Source organism: Macrotis lagotis, chromosome 1 (assembly GCF_037893015.1).
Source record: "Macrotis lagotis isolate mMagLag1 chromosome 1, bilby.v1.9.chrom.fasta, whole genome shotgun sequence".
In the NCBI taxonomy this organism is placed as follows: Eukaryota; Metazoa; Chordata; class Mammalia; order Peramelemorphia; family Peramelidae; genus Macrotis; species Macrotis lagotis.
Genome location: NC_133658.1, coordinates 464651352 through 464674617, shown reverse-complemented (window position 1 = coordinate 464674617; position 23266 = coordinate 464651352). Strand labels below are relative to the sequence as shown.

The following is a 23266-nucleotide window of genomic DNA, read 5'->3' as shown; positions in this document are numbered from 1 at the left end:
TATCATTTTTCTATACATGCAGTTCATCCTCATTAAGTCCCTCATATTTCCCCCCTCTCCTCCAATCTCTATGCTTCACCTGAGTCCTGTATCTGAAGATCAAACCTTCTGTTCAGCTCTGGCCATTCCAAAAGGAGCTTTTGAAATTCCCCTGGTTCATTGAAAGTCCATCTTTTTCCCTGGAAGAGGACATTCAGCCTTGCTGGGTAGTTCATTCTTGTCTGCATTCTAAGCTCTTTTGCCTTCCGGTATATTGTATTCCAAGCCCTACGAGCTTCCAATGTAGATGCTGCTAAGTCCTGAGTGATCCTGACTGCAGTTCCATGATATTTGAACTGTGTCCTTCTGGCTGCTTGTAATATTTTCTCTTTGACTTGGGAGTTCTGGAACTTGGCTATAATATTCCTAGGGGTTGGTTTTTGGGGATCTCTTTCGGGGGGCGGGGGATCGATGGATTCTCTCCATTTCTATTTTGCCTTATACTTCTAGAATATCAGGGCAATTTTCCTGTAGTAATTCTTTGAAAATGATGTCAAGGCTCTTTTCCTGATCATGACTTTCACGTATTCCAATAATTTTCAAATTATCTTTCCTAAGTCTGTTTTCCATATCAGTTGTTTTTTCAATGAGATATTTCACATTTTCTTCTAATTTTTTCATTTTTTTGGTTTTGAAGTATTGATTTCTGATTTCTGGTAAATTCATCAATCTCCCTGAATTCTATTCTTTGAAGGATTTATTCTCCTCAGAGAGTTTTCTTATCTGTTTTTCCATCTGGCCAATTTTGCTTTTTAAAGCATTCTTCTCCTCAATAACTTTTTGAACTGTTTTATCCATTTGACCTAAGCTGTTTTTTAGCATGCTATTTTCTTCAGCATATTTTTGGATTTCCTTGACTAAGCTGCTGACTTCATTTTCATGTTTTTTCCTGCATCTCTCTCCTTTCTTTTCCCAGTTTTTCTTCCAACTCCCTCATTTGATTTTCAAAGTCTTTTTTGAGCTCTATCATAGCCTGAGCCCAATTTCTGTTTTTCTTGGAGTCTTTAGATGCAGGAGCTTGTGCTTCCTCATCTTCAGACTGAGTATTTTGATCCTTCTTGGGCTCATTTGCAAAATATTTCTCAATGGTCTTCCTCTTATTTCTTTGCTTGTTCATTTTCCCAGCCTAAGCCTGTTTTTTTGGGGTGCTTCCTGAGCTTTTGGGACACTCCCACAAGGGTCTCAGTGTGTGAGGTTCTGTCCTCCCTCCTGGTCTGTGAATGACCATAAGCACCTCCCTCTGCCACAGGGCTGAGGTGTGGGGGGGCCCTGTTGTTCTATGGGGGGGGCCTAGACTATGATCAGGATCGTGGTTAGAGCCCCAGAGTCCTGTTCCAGAGGCAGAGGACAGAGCTGGGCAGTCTCTCTCTCTCTCTTCACTCCCCTCCCTCAGCTCAATGGGCTCATGCCCTGGGGGCTCCTGCTTACTGGCTCCATCTGCTTCTGTTTCCTGGATTGGGGCTGCAGAAAGACCAAGCTGCTTGCTGTGTGCTCTGAGGGCTGGGCTCCACGTGCTCGCTCTGGCAGAGGTCCCCCGCTGTTCCCCCACTTTGTGCCGGTGCTCCCCGGGGTGCAGCTCAGGAGACTACCCCGCTGCTATGAGCCACAGCTCCCAGCACCCTGGGGCTGCCTCTGGGAGGCTGAAGTTCTTTGGCTCTGGCACCGCTGCCCCTCCAGCCCCGGGAAGTAGAGCCTTTCTGCTCTTTTCCAGGTTACCTTGAGTAGGAGAACTGCCTCACTGGGTACCTCTGTGGGTTCTGTCTCTTGAAAGTTTAGTTATAGTCCTTAGTTTATGAGTTTTTATCAGAGAGCTCCTAAGACTGGATCCCTTCATGTCACCATCTTCGAAGCAAAATAGTTTTTGACTGAATTTAGAATCAAAAGATTTGGGAACAAAATTCCAAATCTGCTCATTGCCTGTTTGACAGAACAACAATTAAATCTTTATTGGCTTTAGTATTCTTATCTAAAACTGAACTAGATAATCTCCAAGGTCCCTTCAAGGTGTAAATCTTGTGATGATGCTTTTCTCAACAGGAACACAAAAGATTTGCTGTTTATTTCAAAAATGTAAAAATTTCTCCCCTGCTTAATTCCTCCAAAATCTATTCTGTATTCATCATAATTTTTAGTCACTCTACCGCTCCCTGCTTTTGCCACTGTTCTTATCTCCCTTTTTCATAGCTCTGGACCCCTTTCAACATCTTGAATTTATATTTAATCAGTTCAGTTTTATCCTCTCCCTTCTAATATCTTGCCATTTACCACTTTCCCTTTCCAAATCCCTGCTATTTTCTCCCATTCCCTCTTGCCCCCACATCATTGCTAATAAAGACCACACTGACTTGGTTCTACAAATTTCTATTTCAACCAACCCTTCATTCTTCCCCAAATGGCTACTTTATCAAATTGCTCACAACTCTTCTCTCAAGTAACCATCCTCCTATTCCTTTGAGCAATGGATTCTGTATCATATTTGGTCAAGAAAATTGAAGATGTGATTCCTATTTTCCCCAATTCTGCATCTCATTTTACTTAACATCTTCCCCTAGGTTTTCCTCGTGTTTGTCTTGAAGATAAAAAGCTAAATCCTCTATGCCCTTGATTGAATCCCCTTCCATTTCAGAGTTGTCTAGGCTTTTTTCTTTTCCTAGTAAATTTCCAGGTTGGTCCCCATCCTTAAAGCCACTTGATACTATCCTCTTCTAAAACTGTCATATCTTTCACTTTTTTTTGTGCAATCAAATTCCTAGAAAAAGTCACACTAAACATAGTGTTCAATTTAACTAAATTGAAATGCATAATGAAAAAACTGCATAATAATGTGATTGAAAATGCACTAACTAAGATTTTTTAAAACCTTGGAGAGAAGAGTTGCAGTTCAGGTTAGAAACCCCCCAAATGGCAAATAGTTAAAAAGTGATAAAAGGATGAGGAATTAGAAGTAAGCAGTATAGTTTTTTTTTTTTTTCTTTCCCCCTCTGGTTATTTTTTAGTTTTTCAATTATGTCTAAATTTTCCTGACACCATTTGGAATTTTCTTGGCAAATATACTGTAGTAGTTTGTCATTTCCTTCTCCAGCTCACTTTACAGATGAGAAACTGAGGCAAACAGGAGGATTAAGTGACTTGCCCAGGGTCACTGAGCTAGTTAATTGTCAGGCCACATTTGAGCTCAGGAAGATGAGTCTTTGATTACAGGCCTGACCTTAGTTCACTGTGCCACGTAACTGCCCTGTGGATGATATGCCCAAGGTCAACTAGACATTAAATTCAGAACTTCTTGGAAAGACTTCAAGTAAAACAGAGTGATGGTTATGTCTGTTATTCAAGACAAATCTAGATAAACTTTGGGAGACTAATCTCTGGAATGCTAGTCACTAGGTGATGGATTCTAAGCCAAAGCAACTCATAAAGATTGCCATGAAGGGGCTATGTTCTGCACTGGTGAAAGAAGTGACTCAATCAATAAAGTCATATATCTTTTAAGTATTTAGCCATAAAATGAAAGCTAATAAGGCAAAAGACCTGATAGTCAGTCTTAGAGTTAAGACTTCTTTTCTGAGAAGATATCTCAGCTCTGACACCTAATGCAATATGGTTTTTCACTAAGTCACTATCTTAGTACTTCCATGCAATTCTCTCAGACTATAAATTGCAGAAAAGTTGCTGATTTTAATTGGTATAGGGGAGTTTCTTCATTTGGAATTATTAATCAGGTCCAGATAAAAATTACTAGAAATCACAAATATTATTCAAATATACTTTATATTAATATGAAGTATGTAACAAATTTATTTAGAACATTAATGGTTTTTATTTGTTCAGTTATTGAAAATGATTTTAAAAACTGAAAAGAGCGAAATGTTGGAAAAGTGAATTTCAAAGATATTATGGTACATTGAAAGGTCTAATTGTAAGGGCAGTTTATATAGAGAGATTAAGACTACAAAACATCTTATAATGGTAAAGCAATACTGTGATTTGGTAGAAGGACTTTCTTGACAGAAAGATCCCTAGAACCTTAATTTCACAGGTCAGGATTAACAAACAAAACAACATTATCTAAGAGTTTACTTTTTTCCTCCCTCAAGAATTACAATTGGATTAGGAGTCATGAGGTCTAAGAGTAAGTTTTAGCTCTGCTATATGACTTCATTTCAGTTATATGTAAAATAAAGTAGACTACTGTCAATTCTAGTTTGATTTCAAAAGATTCTTATGATTTTTGAAGATTCTTATAATTACCTTTAGAAATCTACATGTATTTAAATTCTGGAATGTATTTCTTCTTCCTTTTGAGGAATACTTTAAGCCCATTTCAATTTTCTCTATGAAAATGGCAAATTACCATGGTTACAGAGTGAAGAATATTACTGAAAATCAATATTAAAAATAAACTAATTGCATTTTAAATGACAGATTGGAAGATAATAGGAAATTGTCCCAAGCAGGGAATGAGGAACTTACCAATCTTTCAAATACAATAAATCACAATATTATATTATAGTAAATCATAATCCTAGTGTCTAGGTCAGAAGTAAATAATATCTGTTTAGAATTGCCTCACTTATCCTAAGAAGGTTTATGTTTCAAATTTAGCTAATTAAAGCAAGATTCTAATAATAGGAACTTACCTGGCTACATATATCTGAGAGTACTCACATATGCACCCAGAAATTAAAAAATGACTATGTCATACCTCATGTGAGAATTTGGTGTGGTACCTCAGAACATTGTCTATATATGTCGTTGCAATGTTTTATGGTATATTCCCCCTTCACAAAAAAACCCAAAATAAAACTTAGATATAAACTGATAAGTCTCTTCATACTAAAGTGCCTATTAATGAAAAGTGCATAGTCAAGCTTTTTTTCAACAAAAAGGTGATTAAAGATTAAGCTCTCTCTCCAACAGTTAAGAATAATTCTAAATAGATACATATTTCATTTACAATCAAAACAGGAAAAAATTCACAAAATATAGGCAAAGCTAGACCAATTTTATGCAACATGGTTAATGAAAGATAAATGTACTTCTAGCCTGAAAATGACTATTTTAGTTACTAAAAGCCATAAAAATGACTTAAAGAATTTCAGATGGCATGAAAATGAATGCAAAACAATTAAAGACAAACAATTCAACTTTTTCCCCTATTGTCTCCTTGTAATTAAAAGTTCATGCCTGACAAAATATCCTAAAGTCAGATTTTAAAAATTGTACAAGTGGGTTTATATAAACCAAAGCAAAAGTTATTGCTACCAAATTCTTTAGCATTGTCAAATGATTCGATATTAGAAAAATATGATTTTATTGGTAGAAATGACTTTAAAGAAGCATTTTCACCTGCTTTGCTACCACACCTCAAGAACCACAATACTTTTCCATCTGACTTGCATTTGAAACCATCTGGTTATCTCTTTTGTTAGAATGGGATGTCCTTAAGAGCAAAGACTGTATTTTCATATAGTTAGTGCTGAATAAAATGTTGTTTTTCAAAAGGGCATGAAGTGAGGAAGCACTTGGTCAGACAAAATGTGTTTTTAGAATAACATATAATGGGCACTTCAGATGTGATTCCTGATTCCTAGATTAATGAAGAACTCTCTAGTTCATTGTTTTTAGTGTACTATAACACTTAACTCCTGAGGATTGGAAACATCTCATGTTTGTCCCATTGACTGAACACTAGAATTGTAGGCAACCACTAGAACCAGAAAGAACCCTCTACATCTAAAAGCATATGACAATGGAGTCTATGATATTCTGGGAACCTCTAGAATTGCTTTGGAACAAGAAAAGGTGAAGAGATTTGTCTTTTAAGAAATCTCCAGGAATTCTTGCCTTTGTCCTGATGCTTAGATTACATATCTATAAAATCAATAGAAATTCATGGCAATTATAACTAGATGCAAAACTTAACTCTAAAAGGTTCCTGCTTTTAAAAATCTATAAGCTTTATTTGCTTCCCTGAATTTTATTCCTACTATTTAGTCATCCCATGCTCTTTATATTTAAATATCTAAGTTCTATTGCTGTGGTTATGGAGGCCAGGGCAGTTCAATATAGATGATTTGGATATTTTCTTCATCAGCAATAGAATTTCAGTTGAGGAACAATGGAAAGGATATTAATGAATTAAAAAGAAGCTACAAGTTAGCTTTAGGGTCACTACTGTAATTTCAATTAGTTTCTTCTTCCCTTAAGGTTTCTTACCTGATCCCATACCTTAATTCAAAGTAATTCAATAATATATCAAAACCTAAACTTATCTTTAAGCATTTACCCCTTGATTTTACAGTCACTTTCTTGAGATTATCGGTCTCAGTTCTTGCATCACACTCCTGTGGTGAGTTTCTGAGATTCAATCTTGAAAGGAACATTCATTCTGAAAGAGTATTTGTTTGAGTTGAGCATCATCACACTTAAGAGGGCAGAAGGACAGGGTACATTGTACTACAGACACAGTACAGTTCACATGACAGTAATGAATACTGTGCTACTACAGTTTCCTCAGGAGGGTTAAAATATTCCTTCTTCATTTTAAACAATCCATTGATTATTCCAGAATACTGCATCATAGGATCAGTGTTTTTGAGCTAGAAGGAGTATTAAAAATTTTCAACTTTGATTTTAAAGATGAGGAAATTGAAATCCAGAGAAGATAAATGACATGCTACTAAGAATCTGAAGGATTCAAACCATGTTTCCTAAAGTGCGATAAAAATTCATTTTTTGGTGTCCTTTAAAAATGCCCATCATGTGAGTGTGTTCTTTTTAATGATATTTACAAGTTCTAATTTGAAAAATGATATTTTTCTCTTTTTACTGTTGACAAAGAAAACTTTGACAGATGATAGAATTTTTCAGGTTTAATTAAAATCTATTTCAGAAGTCCTTTAAATTCTGTTTTGCATAATAAACTTAAAGTATTCTATTCAAACCAATTTTCTTTTAGTAAAAACTTGGTAGCATCATCAAATCCATTTTTATACAATGATTCCATTTTCCTCTGACTTGGTGGGAAAAGAGCTTGATTTAGTCTTACCAGATTGGCCACAGACAACTACAATGAAAAGAAACAAATTTTAATTGAGAGATAGAAATACTGAAGGCAAATATAAATTTATCAATCTAAACTCATTATAAACTAATAACAAAAATACAGAATCCATATTAAAATAACAATTAAATCTAATATTTTTACATAGAATACACATATGGATTTTTAATTAATCTTATATATTTTACATAATTTATTATTATTATATACATTATAAATAAAAGACCTAATTCAAAATTGATTCTGAAACTGGTCTCAAAAAGATGAGGAAAAATAAACCTAATGAAAGGATAATAAGCTTTATAAGGATAATATTCAAAGTGCCTATATAAAGAGTATTCAGTATATTTCATTATCTTGTTATAAAATAAACATTTTGAAGCAACTGCCACAAATTATTTAACATATAAAAATATAAATATTTTCTAAGATGATAAATGATTATGGAGGTTTTAAATAAATTAACCATTCAAATTCTCTGAATAACTAAAAAAATACTTACCATAATATCTTGTTTTGCAATATTAATGTAAAGATCTAGCTGTCCTTTGTCTTCTGGGGAGATATCTAATCGACCACTAAAAGGTGAAACAGTCACAGTTCGCCCCATAGGCAGGATAGGAAGACCATTGGTAAGCCCTCCATCAACCCATTTCTATTAAAAAGAAAAAATTATCAATTTCAATTACAAAACACCTTCACACCACATAGAGTAAATATGCAATGTTTAAAATTTTAAAATTGCAATGAAATTTTATTTTCAACCAAATAAAATAGAATTTTAGAATATAATTTATATTTCATGTATATTTATTTATATAAGAATTAACCTACTTTGGGGTATTTTTCAGAAAGTAAAGCAAATCTCCATATAATCACTATCATAATAAAAAGAGTTAAATTTTAGGGATGGGAATAGAGAATGGACTTGTCATTTTTGGTGACAGAGGAATTCTCAATATGCAGTTAGTATGTGTCAGAGAATATGAATTCATGCCTTTTTATGATATCAGTACTTGATTCACTACGCTATTTTGACTCATTTAGGAGATATATCATAAAATTTGAAAGATTTCAGTTTGGTTATTCTCTATAACAGATGTCTAATTTTAATTTATAATATTAGACAGACCAGACTTTTTTGGGGATTTAATAATACTTTATCAAAGCTGAGAGATAGCATTATTTAATAATAGATAAAACAGCTACCATAGTAACTGTGCACACACACACACACACACACACACACACACACACTTGAAAATGTGTACAGAGACCTGAAATGAGTAATTTCTAAAACAAAATTAGAAGCCAATGGGAAAAAGTGAAAAAATGTTTCTTTGGAAATCTCTGAATATATGAAGAAATAGTTATGTTATTAAAATGACATGAAAAGGAACATATTGTTAGGACAACAATAACTCCTCAAGAGAGATTCTCAGTTTTCAACCCCACTCCAAGAAGATACAATGCGGGATGAAAACATCAGAAAACTATGTTGTAGAAGGAAATAAGAATGTCAGAAATATTGAAGGAGAAAAGGATACAATCCTTATCCTGACCTTAGTCTTAATTTTCTATAATGTTTATCCTTTTCTAGAAGTAATGGAACATGGCAGGGAAAATAAATAATTTACATTTAGAGAGTGAATCTCTAGTAATAGAAACAAAAGAAAAAGGCAATGCTTCTCAGGCATAAGCAAAATTATGATTTAGTTCTCATTCTAGGAATTGTATTAATTCGATTTCAGAGAAAGCAGATTTTCAATGATCAAAAGTTATAGGAATAATTAGAAATTTCCATGAGGTGGTCTATCACAGAAATGGTTAAAAAACTCATAATCATCTTTAATTGAAAAATTCATTGAGTATTTTATTTTTTCCTATTCAAATGTAAAAATAATTCATGTTTTAAAATGTTGAGTTCCAAATTCTTTTAAAATGTAAAAAAAATTCATGTTTTAAAATGTTGGGTTCCATAGGCAATGTGATATAGGTTATACATGTTAATAAATTTCATCAATACATTTCTGGTTAAATGTCTGATTGTTCAGTATGCTAGTAGAAGACAAAGTACAGGTAAATTTAAAAAAATGTAAAAACAAAAACCCCATTGACTAGGAGTTAATTCATCTGGATCCTCTTATGGTTTTCAAAGTTCTCCTAAAGCAGGAAGAAAGTATAATACAGAACTATTTTGCAAAGTCCTATAAGAAAGCTTCATTTTACTTAATTATCAAGAATAGTAAATAAGACCTCTAATTGTCATAACTACTACATTTAGACTACCTTCAGAGTTCATGCAGAATATTATATTGGGGGATTTATTTTTCCAGAGTTTTTCCATGGGCAAAGTTCCAATTTTTATTGTACCTAAGCCCAGTTAAAGTATGACTATATACATAAATACCCATTCATATAAATGTAAAGGGAATGTTTGACTTTTGTCTTTGCAAATGCTTTGATGAATAATGGAAAACCAATTCATTCAATAAATGATCAGTTCATATTGATGAATGCTCAAATGCCTTAAAGTCATACTCTTAATATTTGAAATGATCTGGGCTTAGTGTATAGACTAAAAAAATATGTTAAAAATATTACAAAAGCAAGCCCCATAAGATCTGATGCAAACTTGTTACTATCTTTTTAATTTGTTTAGTATGCTGCATTATTAATAGCATGACACATACCAAGAAAAAGACTGAAATTATCATATTTAATATTCAGAGTAGAACTTGAGAATATTGATGGAAAAAGAAAGGAGTCATGTCATACCTTTATCAGAAGTTAAGAAATGATGAGCAGAATGGTTTCAGAAAAATCTGTAAAGACTTAAATGAATGGATGCAAAATGGAGTGGGCAAAATCAGGAGAAATTGTAGAAGCAATACTGTAAAGATGATTACATGTGAAGGACTTAGCTACTCTGATCAAGGCAATGATGCAAGACAATTTTAAAGGCTCTATCATCAAAGATTGTAACCTACCTTCAGAACTGATAAATTCTGAGTGCAAGCTGAAGCATGTTTTTTTAACTTTTTTCTTTTTTTGTTGTTGCAATATGCCTAATATGGAAGAAAACTCAAAAGGTAGGAAGGGGTCTAGGTTATAAAAGGCTTAAGGCCAAATGGAGCATTTTGCATTTGACCCTGAATGACACAGGAAGCATTTGCTTTGAGCTGGGTAGTAACATACTCAGACCAGCACTTTAGGAAAATCAACTTGGTAGCTGAATGAAGAATGGACTGGAGTGGAATGATATGAAGCAGGCAGACCCACAAGCAGATTATTGCAGTTGTCCATGCATGAGGTGATGAGGGTTTGTACTAGAATACAGATAGTGTCAGAGGAGAAAATATGTCTCAGCAACACCTTGGATATGGGAAGAGGGAAAAGGGAGGTGAGAAATGGTTAGGAATTGAGGATGACTTCTAGATGTGAGCCAGGGTGGATACAAGGGAAACAAAGTGAGGTTCTCAAGCTCCAACCCAAGTCTCTCTGCAAGTTCAAATTCTTGAGTGGTGTTGGAGGTGCTGGTCCACCGGTGACACAAATTTGAGATTTTTTTTTTTATTTATTACTTTAATGGTCCAAAGATTAAATGGAAGATTACTGGAAAATATAGGTTATATTTAAATGAAAATCTTCAAAGTATCCAGAATGTATTAAAAATAATGTGTTAAGAGGTCAAGATATATGAAGAAGGGTTTGTATTTCTACTTTCTTCAATATTTCTTCATACAAGTGCCTCTTTGGAACCTTGCAGAGTGGTCCTATATCCACACATTTTATTTCACTTAAACTCCAACAACCCCGGGAATTAGTTTATAAGTTAATATTTTTTTTGGTGGGTAGTGGTACTTTTTCCTGAAAATAACTACTATATTTCCCTGTGTATAAGATGCAGCATTTTTTGAAAAATTTGGGGTCTAAAAATTGGGAGTATCTTATACAGCAGTTGTAGGTTTTTTTCTACTTGCATTTCCCACTTTTGCGCTCATTGTTTCACATTTGTTATCAGTATTTGGTTATGGTTTGCCATGTTCTGCCCTGAAATGGCTCAGAAAAGATTTTTGTACAATGCTGAATTCAAGTTAAAAGTGATCTAGTTTGCAAAAGTGAATGGAAATTGTGCTGTTGAATATCAGTTTGGTTCTCCTCCAACTAAGAAAACAATCTGAGATGGGCTATGGGAAGAAGAAATCCAACTGAAAACGCTAGACCAAAAGAAGGCCATGAGAGGCAAGTCAGCAAAATGGCCTGGCCCAAGTTAGAGAGGGAATTGAAGAAGATTGAAGAGAAAAAGGGAAACTGGAATTCCTTTGTCCAGAGATGGTTCAGCATGAGGCAAGAAGAATTGTTGATGAAAAAGAAGTGACTGGTTTCAAAGGAGGACACAATTGATGCTTCAGGTTCATGAAACGGAACGAACTAGCCATGCCTCCACATACCAGATTTGCCCAGGGAGTGCTTGTGGTCAACCACAGATCAGAGCACAGGAAGGAGAGTATTCAGAGCTTCTTCTAAGACAGTGATTCATCATCAGACACAGATGAAGATGAGCTAATAGATTTGAGTTTTGACAGTAATGAGTTGTATGAATTTTATGGTGAATAAAATGAGTTCATTAATTTTATGTAATACATCTTTTTCAAATTCCAGGCTCCAAAATTAAAATGTATCTTATATATGTGTCTTATATATGGGAAATATGGTATCTAAAAACAATGGTGAGGGGAAGCTAGGTGGCACAGTGTATAGAGCACCAGCCCCAAAGTTCTCTCAGATACTTAATAATTACCTAGCTGTGCGACCCTACTTTAACCCCATTGCCTTGTAAAAACTTAACAAAAAAGGTGAATACATTGAGTGCATCCCTCAATTATTTTCAATTATACTATAAATATTTTTAAAATAAACACACATGTAAAATTATTCTTAAGGAAATATCATCCCCCCCAGAAATGAAAAATAATATTAGAAAATAATTTGAACAAAAAAAATTGCACTAAACTGGATGGTAACCAGACTTCTACAGAATCAGAAATTACCAAGAAAATAACAGCAGTTAAAAATTTTGGTTGGTGACATAAATTACACAAAGATCTCCAAGGTATATGATTAATCAGAAGTATGTATGTATTCTCCTTATTTCAGACTTCAATAAATAACCAAGGAAAGCCAGATTCTTTAAGAAATACAATTGAAATGATATAGTGTGTGCATTTTTTGGGGAGGATTTCTATATAGTGATAGGTATTATAGACTAACTGGCTCTCTATTTCTATATCTCCTGTGTTCTCAAAATTTTTTAGATTCCAGATCTCAAGCAGAGGCTAAATAAAAGTTTGTTTATCTCTGAAAATCTATATACAGTAAGATAGATTACAAAAAAAACAAACAAGAAAAATAGAAGAATTTAATTTTCTTAGGTTTGGGGGGGAGGGGAGGGGAAGGGAAGATAATTCAGGATTTGCTCTATCTTTTCAAATTTGGAGTAAACATCAATATAATGTGAATACCTCGCTCTTGGCTGCAAAGTCCCTTCAATTGTCTGATTAAAAAAAGAGAACACTACATTTTTCAAATCCAGCAACTAGAGAAAATAAACTATACTTTACACTTAGACTACTATGTTGAGTTATTCTTTATACTTAATTCTACTACTTTATGAATTGGAAAAGTGGGTTTTTAGAAAGATACATTGATTATAATCTGACATTATTATGATAGTACATCTTGTGAGGAATCTCAATCAGAAGAAATGTTTATATAGGGCTATTTAAAATCAGGGAATTTCATTTAAGCAGTTTAAATCAAATTCTTCATTTACTCTTTGTAGTCTGGGAGTTTAAGATCTTTTGTTTAAGATCATATTTCCATTAAATGCTTTGAGTCTGAGTAAGGGAATAAAACATGTTTTAAATAATCTAATTTGTAGAACTACTAATTATCTGAGATTTTTTTCTTCAGATGAAAACTTTGGGCCCTCAAAATTCAAAAGACTAGAAAGAAGATTCAATGAATTTTTTCTCAAAATTTCTCAAATATTAAATAAACAGTATTTTTAAGTTTCCATGCTCCTTTATCCCCATCCTTGCCTAAGCCTCCAGTCCAACATTATTTTCACAGAGAAGCAATAGTAGATGAATATCTAGAATGGGGATTCTTAGCATTTCTTGCCATGGATTCTACTGTCAGTATGGTAAAGCCTGTAGTGGTTTGTTTACATTTAAGCTTGAAGAAAATGATAAAATTACAGTTAGAGAAGGTGGTCTTAATCATTTTTGAGTCATGAACTCTTTTGGTCCTTTAGTAAAACTTATAGATTCCTTTGTAGAATAAATGCATGAAATAAAATATATGGGATTGCAAAGGAAATTTCAATTATATTGTAATAAAGTTAATGAAAAGTTATTAATAAGAACAAGTTCAGAACTCTCAAACTAAAAACACCTTGAGTTAGGAGATCAGTGAAAATAAAGATGTAATTTTTTTTCCCATCCAAGTTCAGAGATTCCCGAAAATCCATTCCCATGATTAGGGATTCTTAATCTCATATTCATATTGGAACTTTCTTGGCTTCCTCCCACTTCCTCCCACTACAATCCACTTTTACTATCATTCAAAAGCTACTGAAAGGATTTGGAGAAAATCATGTTGATAGAGCCCATTACAAATTTGTTTTTCAAAAACTCAGCTGGGTCTCTTCTATAATAATGTAATCCTTTCAAACCTCCCAAATCAATTTGCTATCCCATTCACCATATTGTCTATTTCAAACATTTCTCTCTCCATTTTCCCATGGTATCTCCTCCTCACACTCTCTCAGCTGAGGAGTTCACTTTACATTTTCATGGGAAAAAAAAATGAAACCATTCATCAAGAAGTCCTTCAACTCAACTGCTCTTCATCACATATAAATTATATAACATAAATTGATTTCCCTTCTATCTAATCCTTTATCCTTTTCTCACAGGAATAAGCAGCTACTTCATCTTGGCAAGGCAAATTCTTTTAGATGTACCCTTGATTTCATTGAGTGCTATCTTCTCCAGAAGGTTATCCCCACTACAATTTGCATTCACTCTCTAATATTCTTCTTTGTAAAACTCCTTTAGAAAGTTGTCAACACAAGGTACCTCCAGTTCCTTTTCTCTCCTTAAATGTAGTTTAGCTTCCTTCATCATTCAATTGAAATCACTCCCTTTAAACCATAATCTTTAAATGACTTTTTCTCAACCTAATGGTTTTTTATCCTTCTTATCCAAAATAGAACTTATCTTTCCCCTCAATCCATCCTTCCCTCTTTGTAACTTCCTTATTAGGATCAAAGAACAAACCATCTATCTAGCCATCCAGACTCACAACCTACATGTCATTTTCAATTCCTCATTTGTATTCATCATACAAAACCAATCTGTTGTCAAAAAAACCCAGGAACTATATTAATATCTAATAAAACATTTTTATACAAGTAAAATTAAATTTAAATAACTGGAAAAACAAGTATCAATTGTTAACAGGTGGGTGAGCCAATATAATAAAAATGCTACTAAAAATGAAATTATCACATACACAATATTTATATATAATATAAATTCATATGGGTAGGCAGGTGGTGCAGTGGATAGCACACTCAGGAGGAGCTGAGATCAAATTTGGCCTCAGATACTTGACACTTACTAGCTGAGTGACCTTGGGCAAGTCACTTAACCCAGACTGCCTCACATCCAAGGTCATCTCTAATCATGCTGATTCTTATCTAGTCACTGGACTCAGATGGCTCTGGAGGAGAAAGTGAGGCTGATGACTTAGCACAGCACCCACCTCCTCACTCAAATCCAATTCACTTGCTTGTCATCACCATCCTCCTCATCAGCATTATCATTCTGAGTACAGTGCCTGGCAGACATAGTTAAGTACTTAATATATCCTTAAATGCTAACAAGTTAAAATATTTATTATGTGCTAGGCACAGGGGTTAAGTGCTAGGCATACAAATGCAAGCAAAAAAATAGTAAAACACTAAAATGAAGATTACTTCTGCTTCAACAAACAGCAAGTCTTGTAGGCAGTGTAGTTGTTGTGGTGTGGCTTGGTGCAGTGGAACTTTTCCCTCACAGATGGTGTGGGGGTTCAGTGCCTTGATCAGGGGAAGCTTGGGAGGGGGCTCCATTGGGACTTAATGTCTCAGATTGTAACTTTGGATGAGGACTAGTAAGCAGGGGTCCTGATGGTTGTGGTCACTGGCAGGAGAGCAGAATCCCTGACTTTGGTTCCAGGACAGAGGGTAAACTGCAGACTGATGGCACTTCCTGGATTATTAGGTTGGGGATGAGATTATTTGTTGTGGTAGCTGTGCTGAGAGCCTTGCTTGTGAGTCAGCATTTAGAGAGGACTACCCGAAGTCACTCAAAGACCAAGGTATAAACCAGAGGAACAGTGATGACCACACCTGACCTTGGATCATAGCACAACAGAAGAACCGAAAGTCAAAGACCTCTAACTAGATTAGACATTAACCCCTATAGCCTGGGAGCAGAGTCTGACAACATAAATAACATAAAATAGCCAAGAAACAGATCATAAAAATGAGGGGGGAAACTAGCAAACAACAGAGAAAGAACCTGGTAGCTATAAATAGCTACTATTGTGATGGAGAATATTAGGATTCAAAATCAAAAGAAGACAATAAAGTCAAAAGAGCTATTCATAAAGGCAAATGTAAAATGGTCATAAGTCCAAAAGAATTCTTTGAAGAGTTTAAAAGGGAGTTTAAAAATCAAATAAGAGAAGTAGAGAAAAATTTGGAAAAAACAGTAATGAAAGAAAATCAAGAAAGTTATGAAAAGAAAGTCAAACAACTGGAAAGAAACAAAAATGTATTGAAGAAATTTACTCATTAAAAATTAGAACTGGCCAGGAGGAAAGTAATGATTTTATAAGACATTAAGCAATAATAAAAATAAAATTAAAAGAATGAAAAAATAGAAGAGCACATGAAATATCTCACTGGAAAAAACAATTGACCTGAACAACTGAACAATCATAAGATGAATGTTATCATTACTAGGCTAGTTAGAAAAAAAAAAAAAAAATATATATATATATATATATATATAGATTGAAGGCTTAGGGTTGAATTAACTGTGGTAGGATAATCTTAAAAAATAAAATTGGGTAGGACAAAGTAAAATGGGATGAATTATATCATAAAAAGAAAGATGAATGGGAGATTTGTAAAGGTGAGAGGAGAAAGAGACATAGAATAGGCTATATGAGAACCTTTTTTTCTCATTAGAATTGGGTTAAAAGGGGAATAACATAAATTTATTTGGATATAAAAGTCTTCTTAACTTCCAGAGAAATAAGAGAATAGGAGAAATAGGATAAAGGAGGAATTCTTAGAAGGGCATGCAGATTAAGAAATAGAAGGTCAATAGGATAAATAATAGGGGAGGAAAAGAATGGTAGGAAATACACAACTAGTAAATTATAACTTTGAATGATAGTGTGATAAACTAACCTATAAAACAAAAATGAAAAGCATAATGATTCAAAAATCAGAATAATATGCTGCTTATAAGAAACATTTAAAAACACAACTACAGCAAAAATAAAGGGCTGGGTAGAATTTATTTTGTCTCAGATGATACAAAAAAAGCAGGAATTGTAGTCATGATCTCAGACAAAGTTAAATCTAAAAGATTTAATTAAAGGAGATAAGCAGAGAAACTACATTATGTGAAAAGGCATAAATAAAATGTAGTAATATCAATACTAAATATATACAAAAAATGCTATAGCATCAAATTTATAAAATAAAAAGTAATAGATCATAGGTAGCAATAGATAGTAAGGTTCTGTGACCTTCCCCTCTCAGAATTAGATAAATTTAATCAAAAGATAAATACAAAAGAAGTCAAGGAGAGAAATAGAATTTTAGATAAACTTGATATGATAGAACTGAATGGGAATAGAAAGGGATATAACCTCTTTCTCCATAGTACATAGCACCTTTACAAAAACTGACTATATATTAGGGTATAAAACTGTATAGTCCAATTACTTAAAAGTAGAAATATTTAATGTATTCTTTCTTACTCATAATTCAATAAAATTACATTTAATAAAGGACCATAGAAATACAGATTAACATTCTACTAGAGGGTGAATAACTTAATCTTAAGAATGATTTGATGAAAGAAAAAATCATAGAACAATTTTATTAAAGAAAATGATGATACAACATCCCAAAACTTAGCAAAACCAGTAATCAAAAGGAAAATTTATTTCTCTATATGCTTACATCAATAAAATAGGAGAAAAAATGATCAATGAATTGGGTATTCAATTAAAAAACAGAAAAAAAACTTCCAATTAAAAACAGCAAATTGAAAGTCCTGAAAATTAAAGGTGAGCTTTATAAAAGTGAATGTAAGAAAAGCATTGAAATAATCAATAAAACTACTTGGTCTTATATATATATATATATATATATATATATATATATATATATATATATGTACATATATATATTATATATTTATAAATATACACACACAAAGTATTAGTTAATATGATTTTTTAAAAGAGAAAACCAAATCACTAGTATCAAATATTAAGTGAAATTACAGCAATCATTAGGAGTTATTTTGTCCAATTATATGTTAATAAATTTAATAATTTAATTGGAAATGGAAGAATCCTTACAAAAATATAAACTTCACAGATTAACAAAGGAGGAAGTAGAATATTTAAATAAACCTATTTTAGAAAAAAGAAATTGAACAGGACATAAAATGAGCTTCCTAAGGAAAAAAAATCAGGATCATCTATATTTGCAAGTGAATTCTACAAAACATTTAAAGATCAATTAAATTATTTGGAATTAATAGGCAAAGAAATAGTTCTATCCAAACTCCTTTTATGAAAAAGTAAATGGTGCTGATACCTAAACCGGGAGAGCAAAAAATAGAAAAAAAGAAAAGTATAGACTAATTTCAAGAATAAATATTGATGAAAAAATCCTAAATAAAATACTAGCGAGTAGACTACAGCAACATCACAATAATTGTGATAAAATGTGATTCATACCAGAAATGTAGGGCTGATTCAATACAGGAAAAAATTATTAACATAGTCATTATATCATTAACAAAAGCAACAGAAATTATATATCCAAGATGCAGAAAAAAACTTTTGAAAAAACACAACAAATACAACATTTATTCCTATTTAAAAAGCTCCCAATACATGTGTATAAATTGATTTTCCTTAAAATCATCAGTAAGCATTATCTGTAACAGAGACAAATAAGAAGCCTTCTAAATAAAATCAGGAATGAAACCAGGATTCTCACTATGATCAATATTATTCAATATAGTACTGACTACATATGAGGGCAAAGAAATAGAAGGAATCAGAATGGGCAATGAGGAAAAAACTATCTCTTTTTTGTAGACTATATGATTGTATACATAGAAAATTATAGAGATTCAACCAAAAATTTTAGCAAAGTGGCAGGATATAACATAAATGCATATAAATTGTTCATTATTTCTATATATATAACCAACAAGGTCCATTAAGAGATAGTAAGAGATATTTCATTTAAAATAATTATAGACTATAAAATACTTGAGCATATACCTGTCTAGGCAAACTCATCTAAAAAACTCATGTATAAAATGTATAAAACACTTTGTATCCAAATAAAGTCAAATTTGAGTAACTGGAGAAATATTAATTGTTAAAATGTGGGCAAGTCAATATAATAAAAATGAAAATTTTATCTAATTATTTAGATCTCAGTTAAAACTACCAAAATTATTTTGTTGTACTAGAAAAATAATAACCAAAATCATTTGGAAGAACAAAAGATCAGAAATATAAAAAAAAGAAAAAATGAAAAGGAGGTTTAGCAATACCAAATCTTAAACTGTAATAGAAGGTGGCATTTTTCAAATTATCTGGAAGTGACTAAGAAAAAGAATGGTGGATTAGTGGGATAGAGTAGGTATACAATATTCAGTAGTAAGTAATTATAGCTATCTTGTATTTGATAAATGCAAATAAGCTTTTGTGATTACTTACTCTTTGACAAAAATTGCTTGGGAACTAAAAAGCAATCTGGAAGAAACTAGGTATAAACTAATATCATGTACTATTTGCCAAGATAAGGTCAAAATGGATACATGACCTAGACTAAAGAGAATAAGAGAAGAGTATGGATCATACTATCAGATCTATGGATAGGAGAATTTATGAATAAAGATAGAGTATTATATGATATAAAATGGATAATTTTGATTACATTAAATTAAAAATTCTTTGCACAAGTAAAAATAATGTAGCCAAGATTAGAAGGAAAACAAAAAATTGGGGAAAAGTTTTCTGGGAAAATTGGGGACAGCAGCTTCTTGGTTCAAGATTATATATACATATATATATATATATATATATATATATATATATATATATATATATATATAGAGAGAGAGAGAGAGAGAGAGAGAGAGAGAGAGAGGAGAACTGAGTCAAATTTATAAGAATATGAGTCATTCCCCAATTAATAAATGGTCAAAGGACAGGAACAGGTAGATTTTAGAAGATGCTATTAAAGTTATAATGTAGACATGTGAAAAAATTCTCTAAATCATTATTAATTAGAGAAAAGCAAATTAAATACCTTTGAGGTGCCATCTCAAACCTATAATGATAAAAGAGGAAAATGATAAATAATAGAAGGGATGTGGAAAAATTGGAACACTAATGAACTGGTGGTAAAACTTTGTACTGATCTAACAATTTTGGAGAACAATTTAAAATTATGCCCAAGTTACACAATTGTATATACCCTTTGACTCTGCAATACCATCATTAGGTTTGTTTTCCAAGGTGATCATATCCTAAAACAGTTAAAGCAGTTCTTTTTGTGGTCACAAAGAACTGGAAATTGAGATGTCCAACAATTGGAGAATGGCTTAAACAAGTTGTGGTTTATGATTATGATGGAATGTTACTGTGCTATAAGAAATGATAAGCAAATTAATTTTAGAAATACATGGAAAGACTTGAATGAAATAATGCTGAGTGAAAAGCATGGAACCACAAGAATGCTGTATATAATAACAGTAATATTATTCAAAGAGTAACTGTGAATGATTAAGCTATTTTTGTGTAATATATTCAAATAATCTAGAAAGGATTTATGAGGGAAAATGCTATCTCCATCCAGAGAAAGAACTGATATATGGCATGAATTATATGGTTCCACATATATATCTATATCAAATGTTGGCCTTTTCTCATGTGAGGTTGGGAAGGGAGAAATAACTTGGAACTCAAATATGTAACTAATTTTAAACACACACATATATGTATGTCTATATATGCACATATATATATATATATATATATATATATATATATATATATATACGTATGTATTTATTCTTACATATAGTGGCTTGCTATCACCTCCAAGATCAAATACAAAAACCTCAGGTATTCAAAGTCCTTCATAAACTTATCTTCCACTTTCTAGTTTTCTTACACTTTACTACCTACCATGTACCCTGATCCAGTGATATGATTCAATGATACTTATTATTTCAAGCAAAGATGCACTGATTACTTCTCTACTAGGCACATATGCTAATAAGTTTATCCCTGATCATGATACTTCATGTATGTGTCTCCAGAGACTCTCCAAACATTGAAAAAAATATAGATTACTATAATGTGCTTTATTCATTTCATGATGGTTTTTTGAATGAAGCATTCTATTAATTGTAGAGCACATATAAATATGAGGTGGTATAACATTTCATTTTTTCCCCTGTAATTTGTTTAAGTAGTATCCTTATGATTCGTGGCTAGCTAGATGGTATAGTGAATGTAGTACTGGAGTCAGGAAGATTCCTTTTTAGTTCAAATTCAACTTCAGACACTTACTAGCTGTGTGACCCTGGACAAATCACTTTAACTGATTGCCTCAGTTTCCTCATCTGTAAAACAAGCTGGAAAAGGAAATGGTGAATGTCTTCAGTATATTTGCTAAGAAACCCTCATGATATGAAGAGTCAGACATGACTGAAAAATACTAAGCAACAAAACAAAGATCCTCACAATTCATTATAAATTCTTGTCGCAAAATTAAAGAATTGACAATTTATACTTATTATAAAATCATACCTACAATTGTCAATGCTGTAAGGTTAATGTGCTGCTGGTTTTCATCGCAGCCTTTTGAAATCATTCTAGTAACACCTCTTTGAAAATCTGGCTTTGAAATGCTATCAAGGAACAGGTGGATAGCAAGTATGATGATCTGCTTTTCTTGTTCATGTATGGCTTCTGGCCTTTTCTAATCCAGTGCTTTTTGAGATAAAAATCTTACAGATATTATCAAAAGATTTCTCTTTTATACTCATATTGCAAGAACATGTGTCATGAAATAATAGATAGTTAACAGAGTTAGCAGTCAAAGGCAGTACAAAGAAAGCCCCATATGAACTTTAAGTAACTGGCTTGAGAGGGAAATTAACCTGACAAAGTAATCATACTGATAGGATAATAATTTCCAGAGTAAGATAAGTTGTGCAGACCCATGACCACTATTAGGGTTTTGTGTATCTAGTGTGTTGTGATGCGGAATTAACATTGACTTTTTGAAGATCATGACAGTAATGTCAGAGTTTAACAAGAAATCCAAGGAGAAGCATAGATAAGTCTAGATAGGTTCATCACCAGAAAGCCAACAACCACTTTTAGATTTTTTGGTCATACCAACTCATAAAACTATCAAAGATAAAAAAGGAATTACAGGTTGCAGCAGAAGAGAACACATACATTTAAAATAAACCACAATATTAAGGATATTGTAAGATGAAATGACAGAGTAGAAAGTCTTTGAGTCAAGAAATAACTAGGTTCAAATTCTCCTTTTGACAAGTGTGTGACATGTGGCTATGAATAAATATTTAACCTGTTTCAATCTGCCTCTTCGTCTGTAAATGAAAATAATAACAACTACAGTATTTACTTTATATAACTACTCATAAAAATTATATAAGATAATATAATGTAAAGCACTTTGTAAACCTTAGAATAGCAATATAATGGTATGATGATGATCACAAAAATACTATTAATGGCAACATATTTTAAAATTTCTTTTATTAATTACATTAATATTAATATTTTAATAATTTAATATTTAGATGTTAACTAGGTATCATAATTGATTTCATTCACATAATTTGAGAATACCCATATCTGGAAGATTTACCAAGGCATAATAAATAACCAGAACACTGAACTGTATACTATCATCTTTTCTTACGTACCTGGACCTATGGTGATATTGTCAATTGTGCATTCCCTATGTCTTAGCCTGAGATCATTCTCACCATCCACCATCTTCACTCCTACATACCTACATCCTGATTACTTCAACTACCTAGTTATATTATACAACCTTAACTACATCTTCAAAGCTTCTAGGCAATCATTCCACAAATACCTCATCGCTATCCCATTTGCCACAGCAGTTCTTCCAATCTTTTCATCCCTCCTCAAACTTCCTATGGCTTTCTCTTTCCCCCACACTCTCAACTGAGTTTTGTCTTACATTTTATATAGAAAAAGTTGAGATCATTATCCAAGGGCTTTTTCTTCTCCCCCCCCTCTTTTTTTAATATATCTAATATAACTTAGATTCCTTCTGCAACTATTTCTTCCCAGTCTCACATGAAGAGGCAGTCCTATTTCTTATCAAGGTTACCAGCAAGTAATCTTGATCTTTGCTTTCTCCTTCAATAGACTGCCCTCTCTTGTCATCACCTCTCACTTATCTTTAATTCTCCTTTTCTACTGGTTTCTACTGTTCTACAAGCATACCCATATCTCTCAACCTCCTTTCTTCCGCTCCCATCTTCAATTAATCCTTTCAATCCTGTTAACTATTATATCTTATATGATATTTCAAGTCTTAAAAAATTTTGAAAATAATATCTACAATTCTCAAGAAGTCATCAAAGGTGGTGGGAGGAGTTCATGAGTAAAAAAAAAATTAAAAATCACTAGTTTAGGGGAAAGATAATGAGTTTCATTCTGCATGTTAAAAGTGTTGAAGGGATACCCAGGCAAACA

The 23266-nt window shown here is 32.6% G+C and overlaps 1 protein-coding gene across 5 annotated transcripts in view; it reads right to left on the bottom strand.

Moving 5' to 3' along the window:
• Positions 1-6896: 6896 nt before the first annotated feature.
• Positions 6897-23266, bottom strand: part of LOC141506655 (patatin-like phospholipase domain-containing protein 4) — a 36664-nt gene continuing 20294 nt past the window's right edge. For all 5 annotated transcript variants that reach the window (XM_074213604.1, XM_074213603.1, XM_074213607.1 and 2 more), the window contains 2 exons: positions 7605-7757; positions 6897-7105 (listed from right to left, as the gene is read on the bottom strand). In XM_074213604.1, the coding sequence (XP_074069705.1) occupies positions 6974-7105; positions 7605-7757 (285 nt within the window). In that variant the 3' untranslated portion in view covers positions 6897-6973. The remainder of the gene's footprint in view (positions 7106-7604; positions 7758-23266) is intronic.